Source organism: Cynara cardunculus (assembly GCF_001531365.2).
Source record: "Cynara cardunculus var. scolymus isolate 2C chromosome LG 3, CcrdV1, whole genome shotgun sequence".
NCBI lineage: Eukaryota > Viridiplantae > Streptophyta > Magnoliopsida > Asterales > Asteraceae > Cynara > Cynara cardunculus.
Genome location: NC_037530.1, coordinates 9,370,515 through 9,390,018, shown reverse-complemented (window position 1 = coordinate 9,390,018; position 19,504 = coordinate 9,370,515). Strand labels below are relative to the sequence as shown.

The window sequence follows — 19,504 nt, the reverse complement described above, 5'->3', positions numbered from 1 at the left end:
TATATATATATATATATATATATATATATATATATTATTTGGGCCAAATGCACAAAATGTCAACCTACTTTTACAAACTTCTTTATTATAATATTGTACTTTCATTTTTTTATTATAGCAATACTTTCAAATTGTTTCACCTGAGAGGTCACTACTCTATGGGCGAGTACTACACGAGCTCGTAAGTAAAGTATGGAACGAGCCTTGTCTTTAAGCATTTTAATGTTTTCTACATGGAAGGGGGCCTAGTCCCTGTTTATGGTGTTCTAGTCACCTTTTAATGGCTATAAAGTGAGGGCTTTCTGGGTCGCCATTGGAATAGGCTTTCAAAGTAGTTGCCAACTTAGCTGTTGATAAAAAGAAAACGAAATAATCTCAGCCTAAGTACGCAATTGTCCTTAAATTGTATCGATCTATAGACCGTTAGCCTGAAGTAGCATCCTTAAACGCGTCCTTATCACGACCTCTCTTATGTTAAACCAAAAATAGGCTTTTTCTCTATTGTAAAATGGAGGAGGGCCCGCAAAAGGGAATAATCGTTAACTATATCTGAAGTAGTGACTAAAAGTTAGCCTTTTTTAGCGACCTGGTCTTTATAATAATAAAAAAAAGAGGTATGAAGCATCCCTCTCTCACGAAAGATTGTTTCTCCTCTCATGGCGGGTGTTGATGCTACAACAAGCGAGCGATAGAAGGCACCTCTATCCAGGGATTTTCTATGGAGGATGGAGTGGTTCACGTCTTCCTTAACAAGCCCTCGAGCCTCCTTTGCGCCACCTTCCTAATAAAAGTCACTAGGTTGACCCGGGAGGCTGCAATTTGAGAGCATATTTGGAATTTAAAGAAGGGGCTAACTTGACTTCCACTAGAAATTATATGTAGAGATCTATAAACGAAACATTGGAAAAACTAGTTATGACTCCAGAGAGAGTAACGAGCATGATAGTGATTGTGTATTCTTTGATTGATTAATCTGCAAATTATTCGAATTGAAATGTTTTATGTTGAAAACCATTAGGATTCCAACTCCCAACTGCTTCCCTCATTAAAAGTTTCTACCTTTAATCTCTAGACTGTTAGTTTTTTTATTACTCAATTAAACCTTTAATTATCCAGCTCATCACCCGAAATTAGACCATCCAATCAATAGTGATTATAGTCATTGTGATACTTAGTACCTAGTTCCATTGGTTCAATGCTCGTACTTACCGTATGTATTACTTGATTTGACATCGTACACTTGCGGTTAGGGCAAATGGAGAAGATTATGGCGATAAGAAATTCTATAGAGTAGGCACTACTATTATTTAGTCTTGAGGTGCTATCTAAAGGGGTAAGCACTAAGATCCATGAGTTTTGAGGTGCTACCTAAAGGGGTAGGCACTAAGGACATGAGCCTTGAGGTGAAACTCGGATTAGTAGGCACTAAGGTTAATTGAATCTTGAGGTGCACCTGATAATGTTGATATATGGCTAACTTTGTGTTTCGCCATAGTCGATGGAATCTTGAGGAATGGTGATAATGGTCCCCTCTCACAACCTATTTGTATATACCATTACGTAATAAGACAAAATAGATCGTCAAATCGTCATTGATTTGTCAAATCATCGTAATATTAATAGGGCATCAGAAGACATTTTTAGGGTCAAATTTTCCCCCATGGTTCGATTTGGACTTTATGGGGGCGATTCTCGTTATCAGATATAATATTGATTTTTGTCCCCAAATGATATACATTTAGAGCACTAGAAAATCATATTTTTGTCCCCGGGGGGTGATTTTGATTATACAAGGTTGATTTTCATTAAAAAGTGGAGAAAATCATATTTTTGACCCCCAAATGGTATACACGTGGGACCCATCTATACCTCAAATGGAGAAATCGTGAAAATAATTTTTTTCATATCAATAATTATTAAAAAAATATTAACATTCATTGGTTTTTCATAAAAAAATATATTTTTGATAAGAAAATATAAGAACATTCATTGGTTCTTATCAGATTTTTGTCCCCCAAATGGTATACTTGTGGGACTCATCTGTACCTCAAATGGAGAAATCGTGAAAATATTTTTTTTCCGTATCAACTATTATTAAAAAATATTCACATTCGTTGGTTTTTCATAACAACTATATTTTTGATAAGAAAATATAAAAACATTGTGATTTTATTTATGCATTTAAAAAATAGTAAAAATTGTAAACGTTGAGAATACTACAAGATTTATATATATATAACACTACATTTGGTCCTAAAAAGATATATATACCAATAAAAATCGCCACCATGCCTTGAAAAGCACCCATGAAGTGTCAAATTGGTGCGTCATAGGTTGTCCTCACTATAAGACAAAAATAGGGTCAAAATCGCCCCGAAGGCGATTCGGGGGTAAGTGGGGAGATTCCATATATCATGTATAATATCTGATTTTTGTCCCCCAAATCAGATATATGTGGGACCCCCGGTACCATTTGGTCAATATCGCCCCCAGGGGCAATTTGAATGGTCATTTTGTTAAAAAAAAATCTAAAAAATGGTCATTTTGTTAATTTAAAGTGTATAAAATGGTTTTGTTGGTTAATTTCCCTTTAGTTACTCTCTCTCTCTCTCACACACACACATACACACACATATATATTGGAAGGTTCAAATGAGAACCTTTGAGAATTATAAGAACTAATTTCAACCATTCAACGAGCTTCATCTAAGGCTAAGAATGTGGTATAATTCTTTTTACATGTGAAAAAAATCTTGTATTGTTCACTCATGAAACTTATCCACACATGGTTGGGTAACACGATTTCCAACATTTTTTAGATTTTTATTTAATCCCCACAACCACCGGACATATATAGGTTAGATTCTAATGATAACTCTTTTATAGAATGATGAGAACACATTCAGAGCCATTACTCTCTTTTATCCGACAAAGCTTATAACATATTTTATTTTTTTGTAAATAAGGGGACACTTTCATCTTTTAGTTTTAATGGAGACTAGACTCGCATACACCTTCACCCACATTCACTCATCTTTATCCATCTGTTTTGTATCACCATGTATGAAAACATATTAATTACCTTGCACATACCTTCGCGCACTTTTATTACCTTTATAAACCTTCACCCACCTATTGATATCATCAAGAATAAAACCTTAGGATGTGTTTGGTATACTAAACACGACTAAAGAAAACACAGATACGTTCCTCGTCTGATAGAACTTTTATGTGGAACATATAGTAACATGGTGGAACAAAGTGGAATTGTGTGTTCCACCCCCCATGGATCAAGTGTGTTCCAAGATGGAATAGAGCTACATTCTACCAATATACCCTTAAAATAGAACTTAATTCTCTTCTAAAACATCAAATATATCACATTCTTTACATTCTATCCATTCTTTAAACTGTATTTACTGTATTTAACCTTTTTAAACTTTCACATCATTATACTCAAAAACTTATTTTTATACGTTTTTTATATATTAGTTAATTTATATAATTTATTAAATATTTTTTTCGATATAGAGGGGGGCGGCCCCTCCAATCAAGAAAAAAAAAGTAAAAACAATTTTTTTGGATTTTTTAAACTTTTTTGTAAAAGATAAGAAGCAACATCAAGGACAGCACTCGGGAGGAAGATAAACCAAAGCAACCACCAGAAAGGAGCAAAGCTTAGAAAAAGGAGAGGAGAAAAAAGGAGGGGGGGGGGGAAGAAAGGAACCAACCACTAGGGAAGATTCCAGACAAGCTTTGCACAGGCAACATTAGGGAAGACTTCATGGTAAGGACAATCAGCCTGGACCGGACATCATCAGAGATGGTCTTGACCACCATGTCATAAGATCTTCTCTTATTCTTGAAGATGCGATTATTCCTTTCATGCCAGAGGTAGTAGACGGTTCCAGCAAGCACTAAACGTCTAATGATAAACCAAATGATCTTGCCTCTGGTGGCTTGCTGGAACATACTAATGATATCAGCCCAGTTATCCGGAATAACATGGATGTTCAGCTTGGGCTTAAGGCCATTCCACACCTGATTAGGGCACGGGCACTCAAAGAAATAGATGTTGATGAGAATCAGGCCCGTTAAGACATAAAGCACAAGACATGTTAGAATAAGCCTCCCAAAACCAAAGCTTATCATGCGTCTTCAGACGCTGCTTAAGGGCAACCCAAATAATGAAAACATGTTTGGGGATGTTTTGAGAGAACCAGACCATGTGATGCCATCCGACATCTGGCTCATTGGGGCGGATGGAGAGCCAGACCTCATGGACAGAGCAAGAAGTGAGACGACCATCCTCTTTTCTCCAAAGGAGTTTATCAGGGACAGAAGGGGAAAGGACAGGAGGGGAAGAAACACGAAAAAAAAGGATTGGGACTGTCCCGCAGGTGGGGGCAAGTCCAGTTTCCCTAACAGATAATGTCCTTAACACAGGCGTTGAGGGAGAGGTTAGCGTTGATGATATTACAAGGAGAATATGTCGGCATAGGGGGCCAGCATGGTACCAGTTATCAAACCAGACAGACATGGAAGCGCCATTACCAATCTGGGAGACAATGAAGTCTCGTATCTTATCCTGTATGCCTAGGATCTTCCTACAACCCCAACCAACATCGCTGTGGATCGGGGCATCCCATAAATTTCGGCCTTTAAACCTATAGGAGTGGATCCATTTAACCCATAGAGAGTCCTTATTGGTAAGGATTCTCCAAGTGTGGGAGGCCATAAGGGCAAGATTCCAGCTGGTAAAGCTCTTAATACCAAGCCCGCCTTGAGATTTAGGAAGGCAGACGGTCTTCCAGGAGACCTTTGCTTTCCTTCTTTTAAGCTCACCATAGCACCACAGGAAGCCCCGCATGAGCTGCCCAATCTCCTTTGAAATGGAAACAGGGAGAACACAGATCGAGGCGCAGTAGATTTGCATGGAAGACATGACCGAGAGAATGAGCTGCAACCTACTGGCAAAGGAGAGAGACTTGTTTTTCCAGTCATTCAGTCTGGATTTAACTTTATCGACAAGATCCTTACAATCATTGTGATAAAGACGAGTCGTGATAAGGGGGCACCAAGATAACGGACCGGAAAGGAACTTCCGAGAACATAGTGATAGAATGAATGGTACTTTTAGTGTACTGGCTGACGTTACAATAGAAGGCCTCGCTTTTGGCTGGACTGAGGAACAGGCCAGACACTCCAGAGAACTCATCAAGAGAATCATTTATGATATAGACATAATCACTATCACCAGGTCAGAATATGAGGAGATCATCAACAAAGCAAAGATGGGTGATCTTTTCTTTGCTGATGATCTCCTCATATTCTGCCATAGTGATAGTGATCATGTCCGTATCATAAAGGATTCTCTTGATGAGTTCTCTGGAGTGTCTAGCCTGTTCCCCAGTCCGGCCAAAAGCGAGGCCTTCTATTGTAACGTTGGCCTGTACACTAAGAGTACCATTCATTCTATCATTATGTTCCTGAAGGTTTCCCTTCCAGTCCGTTATTATAATACAATATAGAAGATGTATAAAATAAAATCTATACTATATTATAAAGCATTTGACAAAAACTCTTAAAACCACTTTTTATGCATGAAGTACTGTTTATTGATGCATATTACTTAAAAATCAAGATTACAAGTGATTTTGCATAAGTACAACTTATTAAAGCTTCATTTTTAAATTCGTGTAACTAATTGCAGATATAATAAAAAATTGAATTAAAGAAGTTACACAAAAAAACTAGAACTATTAAATAGTTAATTTAATAATAATATCGACTTTATTTATTTTTTTAATTTTTTATGTTATCTTCAAATTTATATTTCATTCAAAAATAAAATATAATCACTTTCTCAAAACCACATAAAATCGTATTATATCAATAGAGACAAAAAATAAAAAACTAAATATTAAAATAAAGATTTATCTCGTTGCATTACGTAAATACCCTTTTAACTATATCAAATATATAAACAATTTATTAAAAATAAATTAATTATTTTATCAGTCTTATCTTTTCAGATGTTAAATAATCCTCAAGTCTATTATATCTGTGTAACAAACACACTTTAAAAACAAATTCACGTGACTTAAAGAGTATGAGAAACTATTGAAGGTGAAAACCGAGACATTAAAATTTGTGAAATATAAATATTAATTAATCGTATGGATCATGAATTTATTAATTAGGAGGTGGTGCGGTATACAACGTGAGGGCTTCTCCGGCGACTACCCCACCACCACCATCATCATCATCACCATCTTTATGTCCCCCATTTCTCCCTCTTTCTTTCTAGTTAACCAGAGTGACTCACTCACACTATAAGCTACACAACACAGCTCTCTCTTTTTCAACCTTTTTAGCAGAAAATCAAGGGGGTGCGACAAACTAGGTCGATCTTATTACGGAATCCGATAATGAAGGCCAAATCACCAATCTTGAATCCTTCTGTTGTCACTATCGAACATAAGAGGTATTATTAGACCTATCATATCACTTTGGCATCCGTTTCATTAGGGGATTCACCGCATTTCTCTCTATTGCTCTGTCTGTGTTGGATCTATCTCAAAAGCACTATTGTCACTTGCAATCAGGCTTTCTTTTTACTTGTGTTTCTCTGTGACAATGATCTTGTAACGCTTGATCATGTCAATTTTATTAATGGGGTGACATTGGAACCTCCGAAAATTTTAACTTAGATGCTGTGGGGCTTTAATTTATTTGATCTTTATTTGTTTCATTTGATTAGCTTTGTGATGAAATTTGGTGATGCTGAGAGATTTTAGTCTTTCAGTACATGTGAAAGCTCTTTATTTTTCCTCTTTGTGATTTTTTTGATGATCTTGTTTGGTTTAGTTTGGAATTTGAGTTAGGAATCGCTCTCTTTCAAGTGAAAGTGTTCCAATTTACTTTGGACGTCAAAACGTTGGCTTTGGAACTTCAAAATTTTAATGGATCCCCACCAATTTCCTCTCTCCTCTTTGTGGATGCCATCTTGATTTCTCATGACATGAATTAAATGGGATCTGATGTTGCATCGTCAACCTTTTAAAGCTTAATCAAAAAAGGCTCATTTCGTTAGCTTATAAGCTAGCTTTTCGAAAAGCTACTTCAAGTACATTCTATAAGTTCTTTTTCCAATTTTTTCGGTTTTCCAATTAATTTTTCAACATGTCCTTTTAAAGTCATTTTACGTTGTCATCTAGCTTATCAGCTAGTTTTTACCAACCATAACTAGTTTATCCGCTAGCTTATCAAATCAACAGCTATTTTACCAAATCTAGTCTTCACTTCTTTGCACATGAAGTGATACCTACAAAATGAAAAAATTTAATGACAAAAGCGCATTGAGCCTGCATTTTTCTGCATTATACTTCCATGGAAAAATATATTACAAGCACTACAAATGAATTAATGTGGTTGGTGTGCAATAACAGAATATTATTATGACATCTAAAATCAAAGTTGAGATGTAGGTTTCGCAGGGAGTATGTGAAGTGTTATGAGAGTATCAATTAAGATTCAATGGGTGGGTTCGGTGACTAGAGAGATGGTGTGACCATGGGAGGCAATGTGAGCACTAAGTGCTCGAGAATTCATGTTTTTTCTGTTTATTTTGTTGGTTAATCTCAGTCAGTAACTTGTAGATGTTCATATGAGTTCAAGTTTGAGTTCGGGATCAATGCCATTTGTATATGTTGTGGTTAGTGTAGTAATTGATCTTGTCTTTTTTGTAAACGATCATGACTTGTTTGTGACCTTAAAGTTGATTTATTATAAAAAAAGTGCTATTAAAAATGAACTGCTTCAATATTTGTGTGGACAGAGACGCTTATGGTTTTGCTGTGAGACCTCAACATGTACAAAGATACCGTGAATATTCGAGTATCTACAAGGTATTACTTTCTCCATCTGCTCTAGTATCTACCTTTTACTTTCTGATGGGAACTTCGTTTTTGATCGCCAAGTATCTTAATTGTTTTATCAAGATCCCCTTACCGTAGGGAAAATTGAGGTTCTTCCCTCTCTAAATCAACTTGGATTTCACTGTCATACTATTAAAAGGGGGAGTAAATGGTCTCTAGTTACTGCATAAATGTTCTGTGGCAGTCACTCAAATCCTACACGAGATAGTTATACCATGTGGAAAATGTTCTTTACAACATGCACATGCCACATTGGGTGCTTAATGCTGAAAATTTGTGCATTCACAGCTTATCATCTTTTTTCACTAATAAACACTCTTCTCATTTTTTCTTATTTCCTGTCACCTCTTGAAGAAACTTAAGCTGATAAGAGACTTAATACTGTAAAAACCATTTTGGTATTTTTTTTCCATGGTTTTAGGAGGAAGAGGAGGAACGATCGGATAGGTGGAAGGACTTTCTTGAACGACAATCAGATTCTGCTAAGTTGCCTGTAATTGGCTTGACTGCAGATGAAAATAAGGCAGCTCCGCTTGCCCATACTTTTGAGCAGGAAGCTGATGATAGCTCTGATAAGGCCACTGGAGATGATTTGAGTGGTGAGAAACCTGGTTGTGATGATCGTCAAAAGGAAGAAGTGCCTCCAACTCATCAAGCACAAATATGGGCTCACATTAGACCATCACTTCGAGCCATTGAGGATATGATGAATGCCCGTGTTAGGAAGAAAATTGGTGTTGCTAAAACTGAGAAAGATCATGGAGCAGAAAAACCTGCATATGAAGATGCTAGACCTGAAAAAACAGGCATTGAAGAGGATTCTGAAGAAGAATTTTACGATTTGGAGAGGTCAGAGTCAGACCCAACTGCAGATGTCCCTTCAAGTGATGCTGTAAACATTCAAACTGCCCCTCCAGAATCATCAAGTCCTTGGAAAGATGAGTTGGAATGTCTTGTGCAGGGGGGAGTGCCAATGGCTCTTAGAGGAGAGGTTGGTTGCATGTACTTCATTTTCCTGCATCCGGTCACTTTTAAAGATACATTTACTTATTACTCACCACTTATTGCAGCTCTGGCAAGCTTTTGTTGGTGTAAAGGCACGACGCATCGAAAGTTATTATCAAAATCTGCTGGATCCTGATACAAAGAATGATAACGGTATGGAACATCAGATTCAAGCAGAAGAAGCAAGTAAGACATCAACTGCTGAATCTGCATGCATGCCCGAGAAATGGAAAGGGCAGATTGAGAAGGTCATCATCTAAACTAACTTTGATGTCTTTGATTATGCCCACTATATGGGGGATATCATTACTTTTATTGGCACTCCCAATCATGTATACTGTTTCTATGGCAGGACTTGCCCCGTACATTCCCAGGTCATCCTGCTTTGGATGATGATGGTAGAAACGCTTTGAGACGTTTGCTCACTGCGTATGCTAGACATAACCCCTCTGTTGGCTACTGTCAGGTATATATGTTTGGAGATGCCTGTTTATGCTCTCTGTTTGGCATTTAACCTGTCTGACAATTCTGTACTGCCCAAACTTAAAAAGATTTATTTGAGGTCTTAAAGCTATTGATCTCTTTTGGGAAATACTTATGTTATTTCAAATATTTATCTAGACTATGTGAGCAAATGAAATATAAATTATGTTTAAGCAAGGTACTTGGTAACTTGCTAAATTGTTGAATCTCATGTAGGCCATGAATTTCTTCGCCGGATTGTTACTATTGCTGATGCCAGAAGAGAATGCCTTTTGGTGGGTCCCTTCCTCACCTGCTTTATCAATAAAGCCTGAATAATATATTTTGCTCATTGTTGCAGCATTGATAACACGTAAAGCTTACCATGCTGTTGAAGTGCTTATATTGTAATTTCTGTCTCAGGGCTTTAATGGGGATTCTTGATGATTATTTTGAGGGCTATTATTCAGAGGAAATGATAGAGTCCCAGGTAGTTATTATGTCTATCTTTTGTCTCAGAGATTGGAACCTATAGTATTATATATCAAGTTGTGTGAATTCCAACAATAGTTAGTCATATAGATGATTGCTAGGTGTGACATCTTATATATTGCACTGTTGATCTTTTAGGTTGATCAGCTTGTGTTTGAGGAGTTGGTGCGTGAGAGGTTTCCTAAACTGGGTTTGTATTTCATTTATTCTTGACATTTCCACCTATACATCCCCTTGTTCTTGTATTTATTCTCTTTTTTGTATGATTGTTTTCCCTTGTTGATTGCATTTACTTTCCTGATGCAGTTAATCATCTAGATTACCTGGGAGTGCAGATAGCCTGGGTCTCCGGACCATGGTTCCTTTCAATATTTATGAATATGCTTCCCTGGGAAAGTGGTTAGTTTCTATATTCCACTAGCCAAATTACATTTATGTTTATTCGATATATAAATAAGGAAATTTTTGTTCTTCTACTAATTATCCCTTGTTAGTTGGTATTGGACTTGCAACCTCATTATTGCTTGGGTTCTCTTGCCTCCAGTTCTTAGAGTCTGGGATGTGCTTCTATTTCAAGGAAATCGTGTTATGCTGTTTCGAACAGCACTTGCTTTGATGGAGTTGTATGGTATCTGCCTTTCTTTCTCTTTGCCATTGGCCTTGATATATATTGAGGAGGATACATGGACTTCTTATTTTATCATTTTGACAATATTAGAAACCACAACTTATGTTCGTTCAGTATTGTGTAGGACCTGCATTAGTCACAACAAAAGATGCTGGAGATGCTATCACATTGCTGCAGTCACTGGCTGGATCAACATTTGATAGTAGTCAACTTGTCTTGACAGCTTGCATGGGTTATCATAACGTAAATGAGTCGAGATTGCAAGTTTTGAGAGATAAACATCGACCAGCTGTAGAGGCTGCACTTGAAGAAAGATCAAAAGGACTTCGTATGTGGAGGGATTCCCAGGGTTTGGCGGGTAAGCTCTGTGGTTCCAAAGGAAATAAAACAGAAAAGACAGGGGATAAAACGACAAATGGTGTACTATCACGGATGAATTCTGAATCTTCTAATGGAGATGAACTGTATATGGGTGTATCAGGGGATGTGGAGATTGATTCTGTTCCAGATCTTCAAGAACAGGTTACACAGTTTCTTATTCTTACATACTCAAATGGCGCATTAAGCAGTATTGTTCTTTGCTTTGACTATTACAAGGTTTTCTTGTTAATTCACATTCTAGCATATCAGGAAAATAGCATCATCATACTCCATGATTATGGTAATTGTAGAATACTATAAGGAAAAATTGATTAAACTGTAACATCTATGTTAGTCACCTCAAACTGCTCCTTTTAACTTTAGAGGAATTAATAATGTACCAAAAATAACAGCTAATAGGCCTCCAATCTGTTTTGTGGATATCACATGTGCCTCCATTGTGCTGAAAAGGAACATTGAAAAAAGATGACGTTGGAGTGAGTGAAATGCGAGTATTTCAAAACAATAACATGTTTTAATTACATGAGAACATATTTGAAGCATGTTTTACGAGACTGTATACCTTTTGCTAGACACAGAGCAGCATATAAGAATAAGGTACTATGTTATACAGTGATCCGATATCTTAACTTCTTTATCTGCAATAGAAGAAACTGTCATGTTGTGATTATTATATCATTGTTTTTCTTAATCCATTTAAGAACAGGATAAAGAAACGCAAGTAAAAAAATCTCCCTTATGAAAGTTGTGGTAATTGCATTATTCAAGATAAATTCTCCCTTGAATTATGAAAGTTGTTCTATTGTAAAGCATTGAGCATGTGGTATTCGCCTAATTTCATAGGTGATGATACCTTGAAGGTCATGGGCTTAACMCCCCCCCCCCCCTTCTTTGCCTTCTCTAAAAAAAGGAAAATGGGTCTACCTGAAGTCAGATGAGGAGAAATTTGGTATAATCTAACCACTAAGTTACCACAATTTTTGTGGTGTCGGTTCATTTGAAATATGCAAAAGCAAAGGAACTCCTCTTTTTGTGTCTTCATTTATTTGCCATTAGGAATATAGCCTTAGATGGAATAAGTGTCCAAATCCAATTACATGAGTAGAAGAATCTATCTATGTATATATGTAGTATATTAATGTTTATTTGTAGTTCTGATTGGGTTATATTAGGTATTTGATATCTATAGCTTCCTAGAGAAGTGTTTTGTCTTGTACCTGCATCAGAGATAGCTGTAACATGATTTAACAAAAGACCATATCTGCCCAATGTGGATACAAAATGTGTTTTCAGTTGGAACAAGTATGCATCATGCTGAAGGTAGTTCTGTAAGGAGAAGAAGGGGGGGGGGGGGGGGGGGGGAGGGGGAGGCATCAAGTTCTACAGAGTTAATAACTTTCCTTGTGACCTTCATGGCTTATGAAAATTTAATTCATGGCGGAATTCGGTTATTCTTGCTTGTTAAGTAGAGAGTGCGTATACTCTCAGGAGACTTAATATCTGCTTTACAATTGGAGTTATGCTAGGACTTGATATTCAGGAACTTAGAGATTATGACCGCTATAATTTAATGGCAAAGTACCTAGTTTCTTAAATCAGACAAACATCTTGGCATAAAGGAAAAGCATTAAAGTTGTTTCTAGCCAATAACTGGGAAATCCGACGACTGCAATGGAGTGGTATCCTAGGTTCCTATGCAGGTTTTTAAGTGTTCCATTTGCAGCAAGTTTTCCTACCAATCACAAGTTTCAGGTTGCACATAGTATTCATACTGGAAATTGTGATCAGGGATTCCTTTATCGACCGCCATCTACCTCAGAGATTCCTCTTGAAACATTTTTCAAATACAAAAGTTCAGTATCTTCCCACAAATTAGTAAATTAGACAGGATTCCTTTGCACAGAATAAAAAGTCGTGGCTCAATCTTCAGAAATTTTATCGTAAATCTGAAATACTTATACAAAAAAATGCAGGAGAGATAAAAAGGTTGCATGCCCCTATTTGCTTTTAAAGATTATTTTGTTATTATGGTTTAGGGGTATGGTCTTGCTAGCACTTGCTTTGAGTTTCTAATGGCTCCGCAAAATTGTTCTCTCTGTAGATCTTATGGCTGAAGAATGAGTTGTGCATGATACTAGAGGAAAAACGATCTGCAACACTCAGGTTAGTATATTCCTTGTATTCACAGTAACAAATTTATGGACGAATTTAGCTACAAGTTTAAGATTACAACTATTGTCTTACTTGACATCTATTAGATGTCAACATTTTTCATCTTGCAATTCTTGCTGCTTGTGATGTTTATGTATTAGATTCTCTCTTGTCTCACAACCAAACATTGTATAAATTGGAACCTATTAATGCACTTATGCCAATGATCTAGTAGTTGCAGCCTTACGTAGGTTCTCTGAACTTCACAAAATAGAAAAAGGAACATAATGTATTTATTAGAACATATTTTCTGGTTCAGATATGTCTCAAAATTTTTGACACATATGACATATAATAGAAAGTCGTTGATTTGTTTTCTCGTACTACCAAAATAAATTGTTTATAATATCTGTTTCAATGCTACTAGTTTAAGATACAAGACTTTTGTTATTCTTAGATGCTATTAAATCATAACACTTACTTCCATCCTCCAATTTGTTGGTCCTGGCTGAATTATTATGTCAAGTAAATGGGACCCATCACTTCTCACATCCTATATGGTAGAATGATAACAAGTTGAGGTGTAATGTTTTCTTCTCTCAATCTCCAGAGCTGAAGAGTTGGAAACGGCTCTAATGGAGATGGTCAAGCAAGATAACCGAAGACAATTAAGTGCAAAGGTATGCCAGGAACACTTACACATGAGCTTCCCTGCTTTGTCTTCGTGACTGCAGACATGCACATTCTTTTCATTATATCATGAAGTTTGCATGTATCTAATTAAAATTCCAACATGCTTCTCATTTCATGGTGTTGTTATATAATTTTTATATTGTATCTATTTGTGAACTCATGCTGTTATTAGAGTTTTTATTTTTCTTGCCCCATCCTTCTCTCTTTCTGAATTTACTTCAAACATTCTGGTTCTATCAACTTTTGGCATGCATTAATCATTATTGAAGGACCTATATACTCTTCTGAAATGCATAGCTATTCCTTTTGTCCCACAACTGCCAAGTCTGACCCTTGAATATCATAGTAAATCCAATCCTGTATGCCAAAATGAATCATACTCCCGTAACGATGATGTGGATCATAGTTGTTTGGTTTGAACTTCTTCTAATGATAAAAGAAATGTTTGCAAATTTGAGATTCCCATGAAGGAGAATATTGTAATTCTTGTGGGTATAGAGGGAGTAATAGGTAATCTCTTCCCTGAAGTATGCCTTAGCAAGGGAAGAAAGACATGGCTTTTTGTGAGTTCATTACAGTTGTATGGTGGATCCCTTTGACTGATTTGAATAATATGCTTCACAAGCTTGTTACTTCGATTAAATCTTGTGTCGTGGGACATACAGGGAGGAGAAAACCTATCATGTTACTGAGATCCATATGAGGGTGATAGGGGGTCAAACGTTTTTGCCATCATAGCATGAAGTTATTCAATTTCTTGGCAGCAACCTTTCTATTTTGAAGGTTTATTGACCATATTCTGGGAAGTTTAAACTTGATATGACATCTTAAGAAGTTGGTTAATGCTACGTTCGTCCCCCATCGTGATCTTTTAAACCTCTTTAATTTATATTGCAAATTTGAACTCGTTTTTTGTATCAATGAATCCTAATATGCTGCTACAACACATACCTTTTCCATAATGTTTTATCCATTTTTTTTGGTGCGACCACTGTAACATCCCAGGCTAACCGTATGAGATATTGTCTGCTTTGTCCACACACCTGGACTCACGGTTTCTAAAACACGTCTGATAGAGGAGGTATCCAGTCCCTTATAAGGCAACATTAGTTCCTCTCCTCCAACCGACGTGGGATCTTACAGCCATGATGCACCAAGGATGCCCGGCTTCACAAGTGTTGGGAGGGACGTTCTTGTACACAATCTTCTCTTCCTATTCGCAATGATGTTGTTTGCATGATCCAAACCTGTGACCTTCATGTAACATGGTGTAATCTTATTGGTTGGTCTAACACTCGCTAATTGGGAAAATTATTCCATATGGTTATATAAGTGTCTCAATGCAAATTACGGGTTCTCTGATTGTTTTCTACTATCTTCTGACATATTACAGAAAAACATTGCACAATGATTTAGGTTGAGCAACTAGAGCAAGATCTTGCTGAGCTACACCAGGCCCTTGCTTATAAACAGGAACAAGAGAATGCCATGCTTCAGGTTTTAATTGACACTTCATGTAGTAATCACTGTAGACATCCATCTAATTACGTATTTGCTTCACAGAAGTTACTTTATTGCTTTTTGTAGGTTTTGATGAGGGTAGAGCAAGAACAAAGGGTAACCGAAGATGCTCGTAGATATGCTGAACAAGATGCTGAAGCCCAGAGATATGCCGCTCAAGTACTTCAGGTTTATTTCTCCAATACAATCAGTATTTCAATTAAAAGAAACTGAAGTAGATTATATTCAAGTATATCAGTTTCCTCCATACTCCATTCTTTGGACCCTGTTTTCATTTCTCCTCACTTCAACCAAACAGGGTCTGTAATCACATTTCTTTTTCTTTGGCACTACGTAAATGGGCCCACAAAATGAAAATGTGAAATAGGACATAATTTTAGAGTTTGTACATTATTCAGGAAAAATATGAAGCAGCAACCGCTTCCCTTGCTGAAATGGAGAATAGACTTGTTATGGCAGAATCAATGCTGGAGGCTACCTTGCAATATCAATCTGGCCAACATAAAGCACAACCTTCTCCAAGGTACTCCCTTTCATGTTCATGGGAAAATGGTAAATGACTTTTATGCCCTCCATCCAATGAAAACTTCATTTTGGTCAAATTCTCGAGTAAAAAAAGCATCTATTTGCCTATTTTCATCAATAAATCATATTGATGTTGCTTTTGTTTCACAAGATATTCCTACTTTTCCATTCTAAGGGTATTTTAGACATTAGACTAATAGTCATTTTCTTTACATACACTCCTTTTTCAAAATTCATGTTTCTGTTTTACAAACACGATAACCTACTTTTTCTTTGTTAATCTTGTTATCTAAATATCTTTCACCATCCTATAGATCGACAAATCAAGATTCTTCAACAATAAGGACTAGCCAAGAGCTCTCACAAGAGATTCCTGCAAGAAAGATCAGTCTGTTATCTAGACCATTTGGACTTGGGTGGCGTGACAAGAACAAGGTTTGTCTTGCATCAATTAACAAATAGCACGATCTCCTAAATTGTTTCATATTATACTGTCTCAAGTTGCATCCCTGCATAACTTAGGTCCTCCTAAGTTTTTACGTACTCCAAAAGACTAGTCATTATAGTCGGTTTCTCGTTTGTACTATCTTATTAGTAATGCAACTTCTTTAATAGAGAGAAAACGATAGGTTTCAGGGTATTAAGGGAAAGGTGTCATTTAGTTGCTCCTAAAGTTAGCTGAACGACTTACGTAAAGTTTTTCATATAGTAACATGTCGAAACAGATGTAATAGGTTTAGTTAATCTAGTTATTTAAGGTTTTGACATGCTGTGGGAACAAATTGTTCTGTCTTTACCCTTGCAGCATGTGATTTTTTTTTTGATTAACCTGGATATCCAACCCGCTATGCGAGCTGACTAATCCCAGGGCGACCACCTGCTTTGCAGATAGCCTGGAGTCACCGCATTTGAACCTCCGTGGCCACAAGGGGATTTTTATTCCTCCTTAGATTTGAACTTGGGACCTCCTGGTACTTTTGACCTTTGGAGCCAAGCTCAAACCAATCAGCCATCACCCTTGTGGTTAGCATGTGAATTTTGTTCATAGAGAGATGAAGATAAATGAATAGTAGAAAAGGAAGACTATCTTAATTTGATTGCTCTTAAGATTTCAAATAACTAACTACTAAAAACTACAGGGGAAGTCAGCTGAAGAAGCAAACGATGAAAAGTCTAGCGATGGCATAGATAGTTTACAGAAAGACACAAACGGTCATCAAATGGAGGTCTCCCTGGGCTGATGAGAACAAGGTAACCTATTTTACTAGAGTTTTAGAGCTAGAATGGTCAGATACAGCATATTGAAGTTATATGTTGCCATGGATTTGGCCATTCTAACTCCAACCAAATTCTATTTGGTTCACAAGACCCACAAGTGTATGTTAGTAGTAGTAGTATTCGTGTTTGTTTTCTATTTTTACACATTCGTTGACATTTACCCATAAACCGCTTCTTTTCTTAGTTTAAGTGTTTATTAGGATGAAGAGAAAAAGTAAAAAAATAAAAAATAATAAACAGGATCGATGTATTGTAAGGATATTCTTTTTTGAAGTGAGAATCCGTTTGAGTTGTTTCGCTTTCAAGGTTTATGAACACCAAGTTGGTAGCTAGAAAACACACATACTGTTTTCGACATATCAGGGTTTGAAATCCGATAATGTCGATCGGTTGGTTATATATCTGTTATTGTGAAATCTTGTATAAGTAGTTGTTCTCTCCCTACCCTTTTTACCCATTGAGAAAAGATGAAGTAAAACTAATAATGACCTGTACTTGTGGTTTGAAGTTGTGCATTCTATCATCTTTTTGCCTGGTAGACCATTTTGTCCAGTGATGGCTCATATATTCTAAAAACTTCTAGTTAATGCAATCCCTTCAAGTATAATATATATATATATATATATATATATATATAGATATATATGGGGGCCCGGACAACCACGGATGAGTTGTAATCATCACAGGTGAGCCTCCATTGCTACAAAGACTTTGGTAGCGTTTGGATTTAAATCCGGGGAAGATGAGATCTTTCTAATACATTCCCCTATGTCTTAATCAGTGCGCTATAACCCAAGTGGTTGAACTGTAATTGAGGGTCTGCTCGGTGTTTTTGTAGATTGCTTAACTCGATGTGTTGGTATTTGTTTCTAAATCTTTTTCGCTTTGATGCAATTATGTTTACTGAATTGGTTTGTTAACTTTATATGTTGAAAGAGGACCATGGTTACAAACTTCTAGGGGTGTTCAAAAAAACTGTTGGATCGCTTAAATCGGTCGAACTAAGTCAAACTGGACCCTTTTTTGGCGGTTTCAGTGGTCCGGTTTGGTCTGAAAACTAGTCAAACCGCTCGGTCCAGTTTGGTTTGCGGTTTGAACAAGAAATACGTGCTCTCAAACCTTTTTAGAAACGAACGGAAATGAATACGAGGGAAAATAAATTATATATATTTTCTTTCAAAATACGAGAATAAAAAAATGATCTCTTAAACAATTTAGTAAAATTACAAAACTATCCATCAATTTAACATCATAAATAAATAAATAAATTTACGTATTTATCCATTTATCATCTTAAAAAATATTGGTGGATGAAATTGATTGCTATCACTTCTCTAAATTATAAGGAGTCGTTTACCAAATACTTACTTGGGTAAGCGCTTACCAAGTTATATTACCTTACCGGATGAATATTATAAGGACCACAAATCTTACCCGATAAGTGAGGGCAATGACTCTTACCACAGTCAGCTCTTACCGGATAAATTCTTGCATAAAAAACCGTTTTTATTGACTAAAATCTTACCCGGTAAGTAAATAATAGTATTGAATATTCAAAAGGTGTTTTAAGAAGGGAGTATAACATTCTAGTTTTAGTAATATTTTAAAGAAAATTGCACCAAAATGGAACCAACTTTAACCTAATTCCTATTTTGGGAAACCAACTTTCAAAATCGTCATTTTAGGGAACCAACTTGCACCTGATTCTTATTTTGGGGAACCAACTTTCAAAATTTTCATTTTGGGGAACCAAATTGCACTTGATTCCTATTTTGCGAAACTAACTTGTAAAATAATTATAGAAAAATAACTAAAATTCGTTTTTTTCCAAAAATTAATGCAATAAAATCTATTTTTCATTTCAAATCTCGTTTTTTTTAATTCAAATATCAAATTGAACATTTAAAAAAAAAACCAAATTACCACAATAAAAATTGTTTTTTACTAATGCAAAAAAAATCAATTTAATAGAAACAAATTAATTGATACGGATTGGTTAGATATAAAAATCTTGAATGTAATATTTATATTTATTTTTTATTGCATCAATTAATTTTTTTCTATTAAATTGATTTTTTTTGTATTAGTAAAAAACATTTTTTATTGTGATAATTTGGATTTTTTTATAAAAATGTTCAATTTGATATATGAACTAAAAAAACGAGATTTGAAATGAAAAATAGATTTTATTGCATTAATTTTTGGAAAAAACGAATTTTAGCTATTTTTCTATAATTATTTTGCAAGTTGGTTCCCTAAAATAGAAATAAGGTGTAAATTGGTTCCCCAAAATGATGATTTTGAAAGTTGGGTCCCCAAAATAGGAATCAGGTGCAAGTTGGTTCCCCAAAATGAAGATTTTGAAAGTTGGTTCCTCAAAATAAGAATTAGGTGAAAGTTGGTTCCATTTTGGTGCAATTTTCTCCAT

The 19,504-nt window shown here is 35.9% G+C and overlaps 1 protein-coding gene across 2 annotated transcripts; it reads left to right on the top strand.

The window, feature by feature from the left end:
* The first annotated feature begins 6,252 nt into the window (after nt 1-6,252).
* On the top strand, nt 6,253-17,369 carry LOC112508455 (rab GTPase-activating protein 1-like). 2 transcript variants are annotated; one of them, XM_025113067.1, is made up of 19 exons: nt 6,253-6,487; nt 7,841-7,910; nt 8,362-8,931; nt 9,011-9,193; nt 9,298-9,411; nt 9,645-9,703; nt 9,831-9,897; nt 10,038-10,089; nt 10,206-10,298; nt 10,444-10,527; nt 10,652-10,885; nt 11,009-11,049; nt 13,010-13,071; nt 13,670-13,739; nt 15,169-15,249; nt 15,340-15,441; nt 15,672-15,796; nt 16,113-16,233; nt 16,938-17,369. In XM_025113067.1, the coding sequence occupies exons 1-19, from the start codon at nt 6,432-6,434 to the stop codon at nt 17,037-17,039; spliced, it is 2,286 nt and encodes a 761-aa protein (XP_024968835.1). In that variant the 5' UTR covers nt 6,253-6,431; the 3' UTR covers nt 17,040-17,369. The 2 variants fall into 2 exon arrangements, with proteins under 2 accessions (XP_024968835.1, XP_024968834.1); XM_025113066.1 differs by having other exon boundaries at nt 10,652-11,049.
* Nucleotides 17,370-19,504: the final 2,135 nt, after the last annotated feature.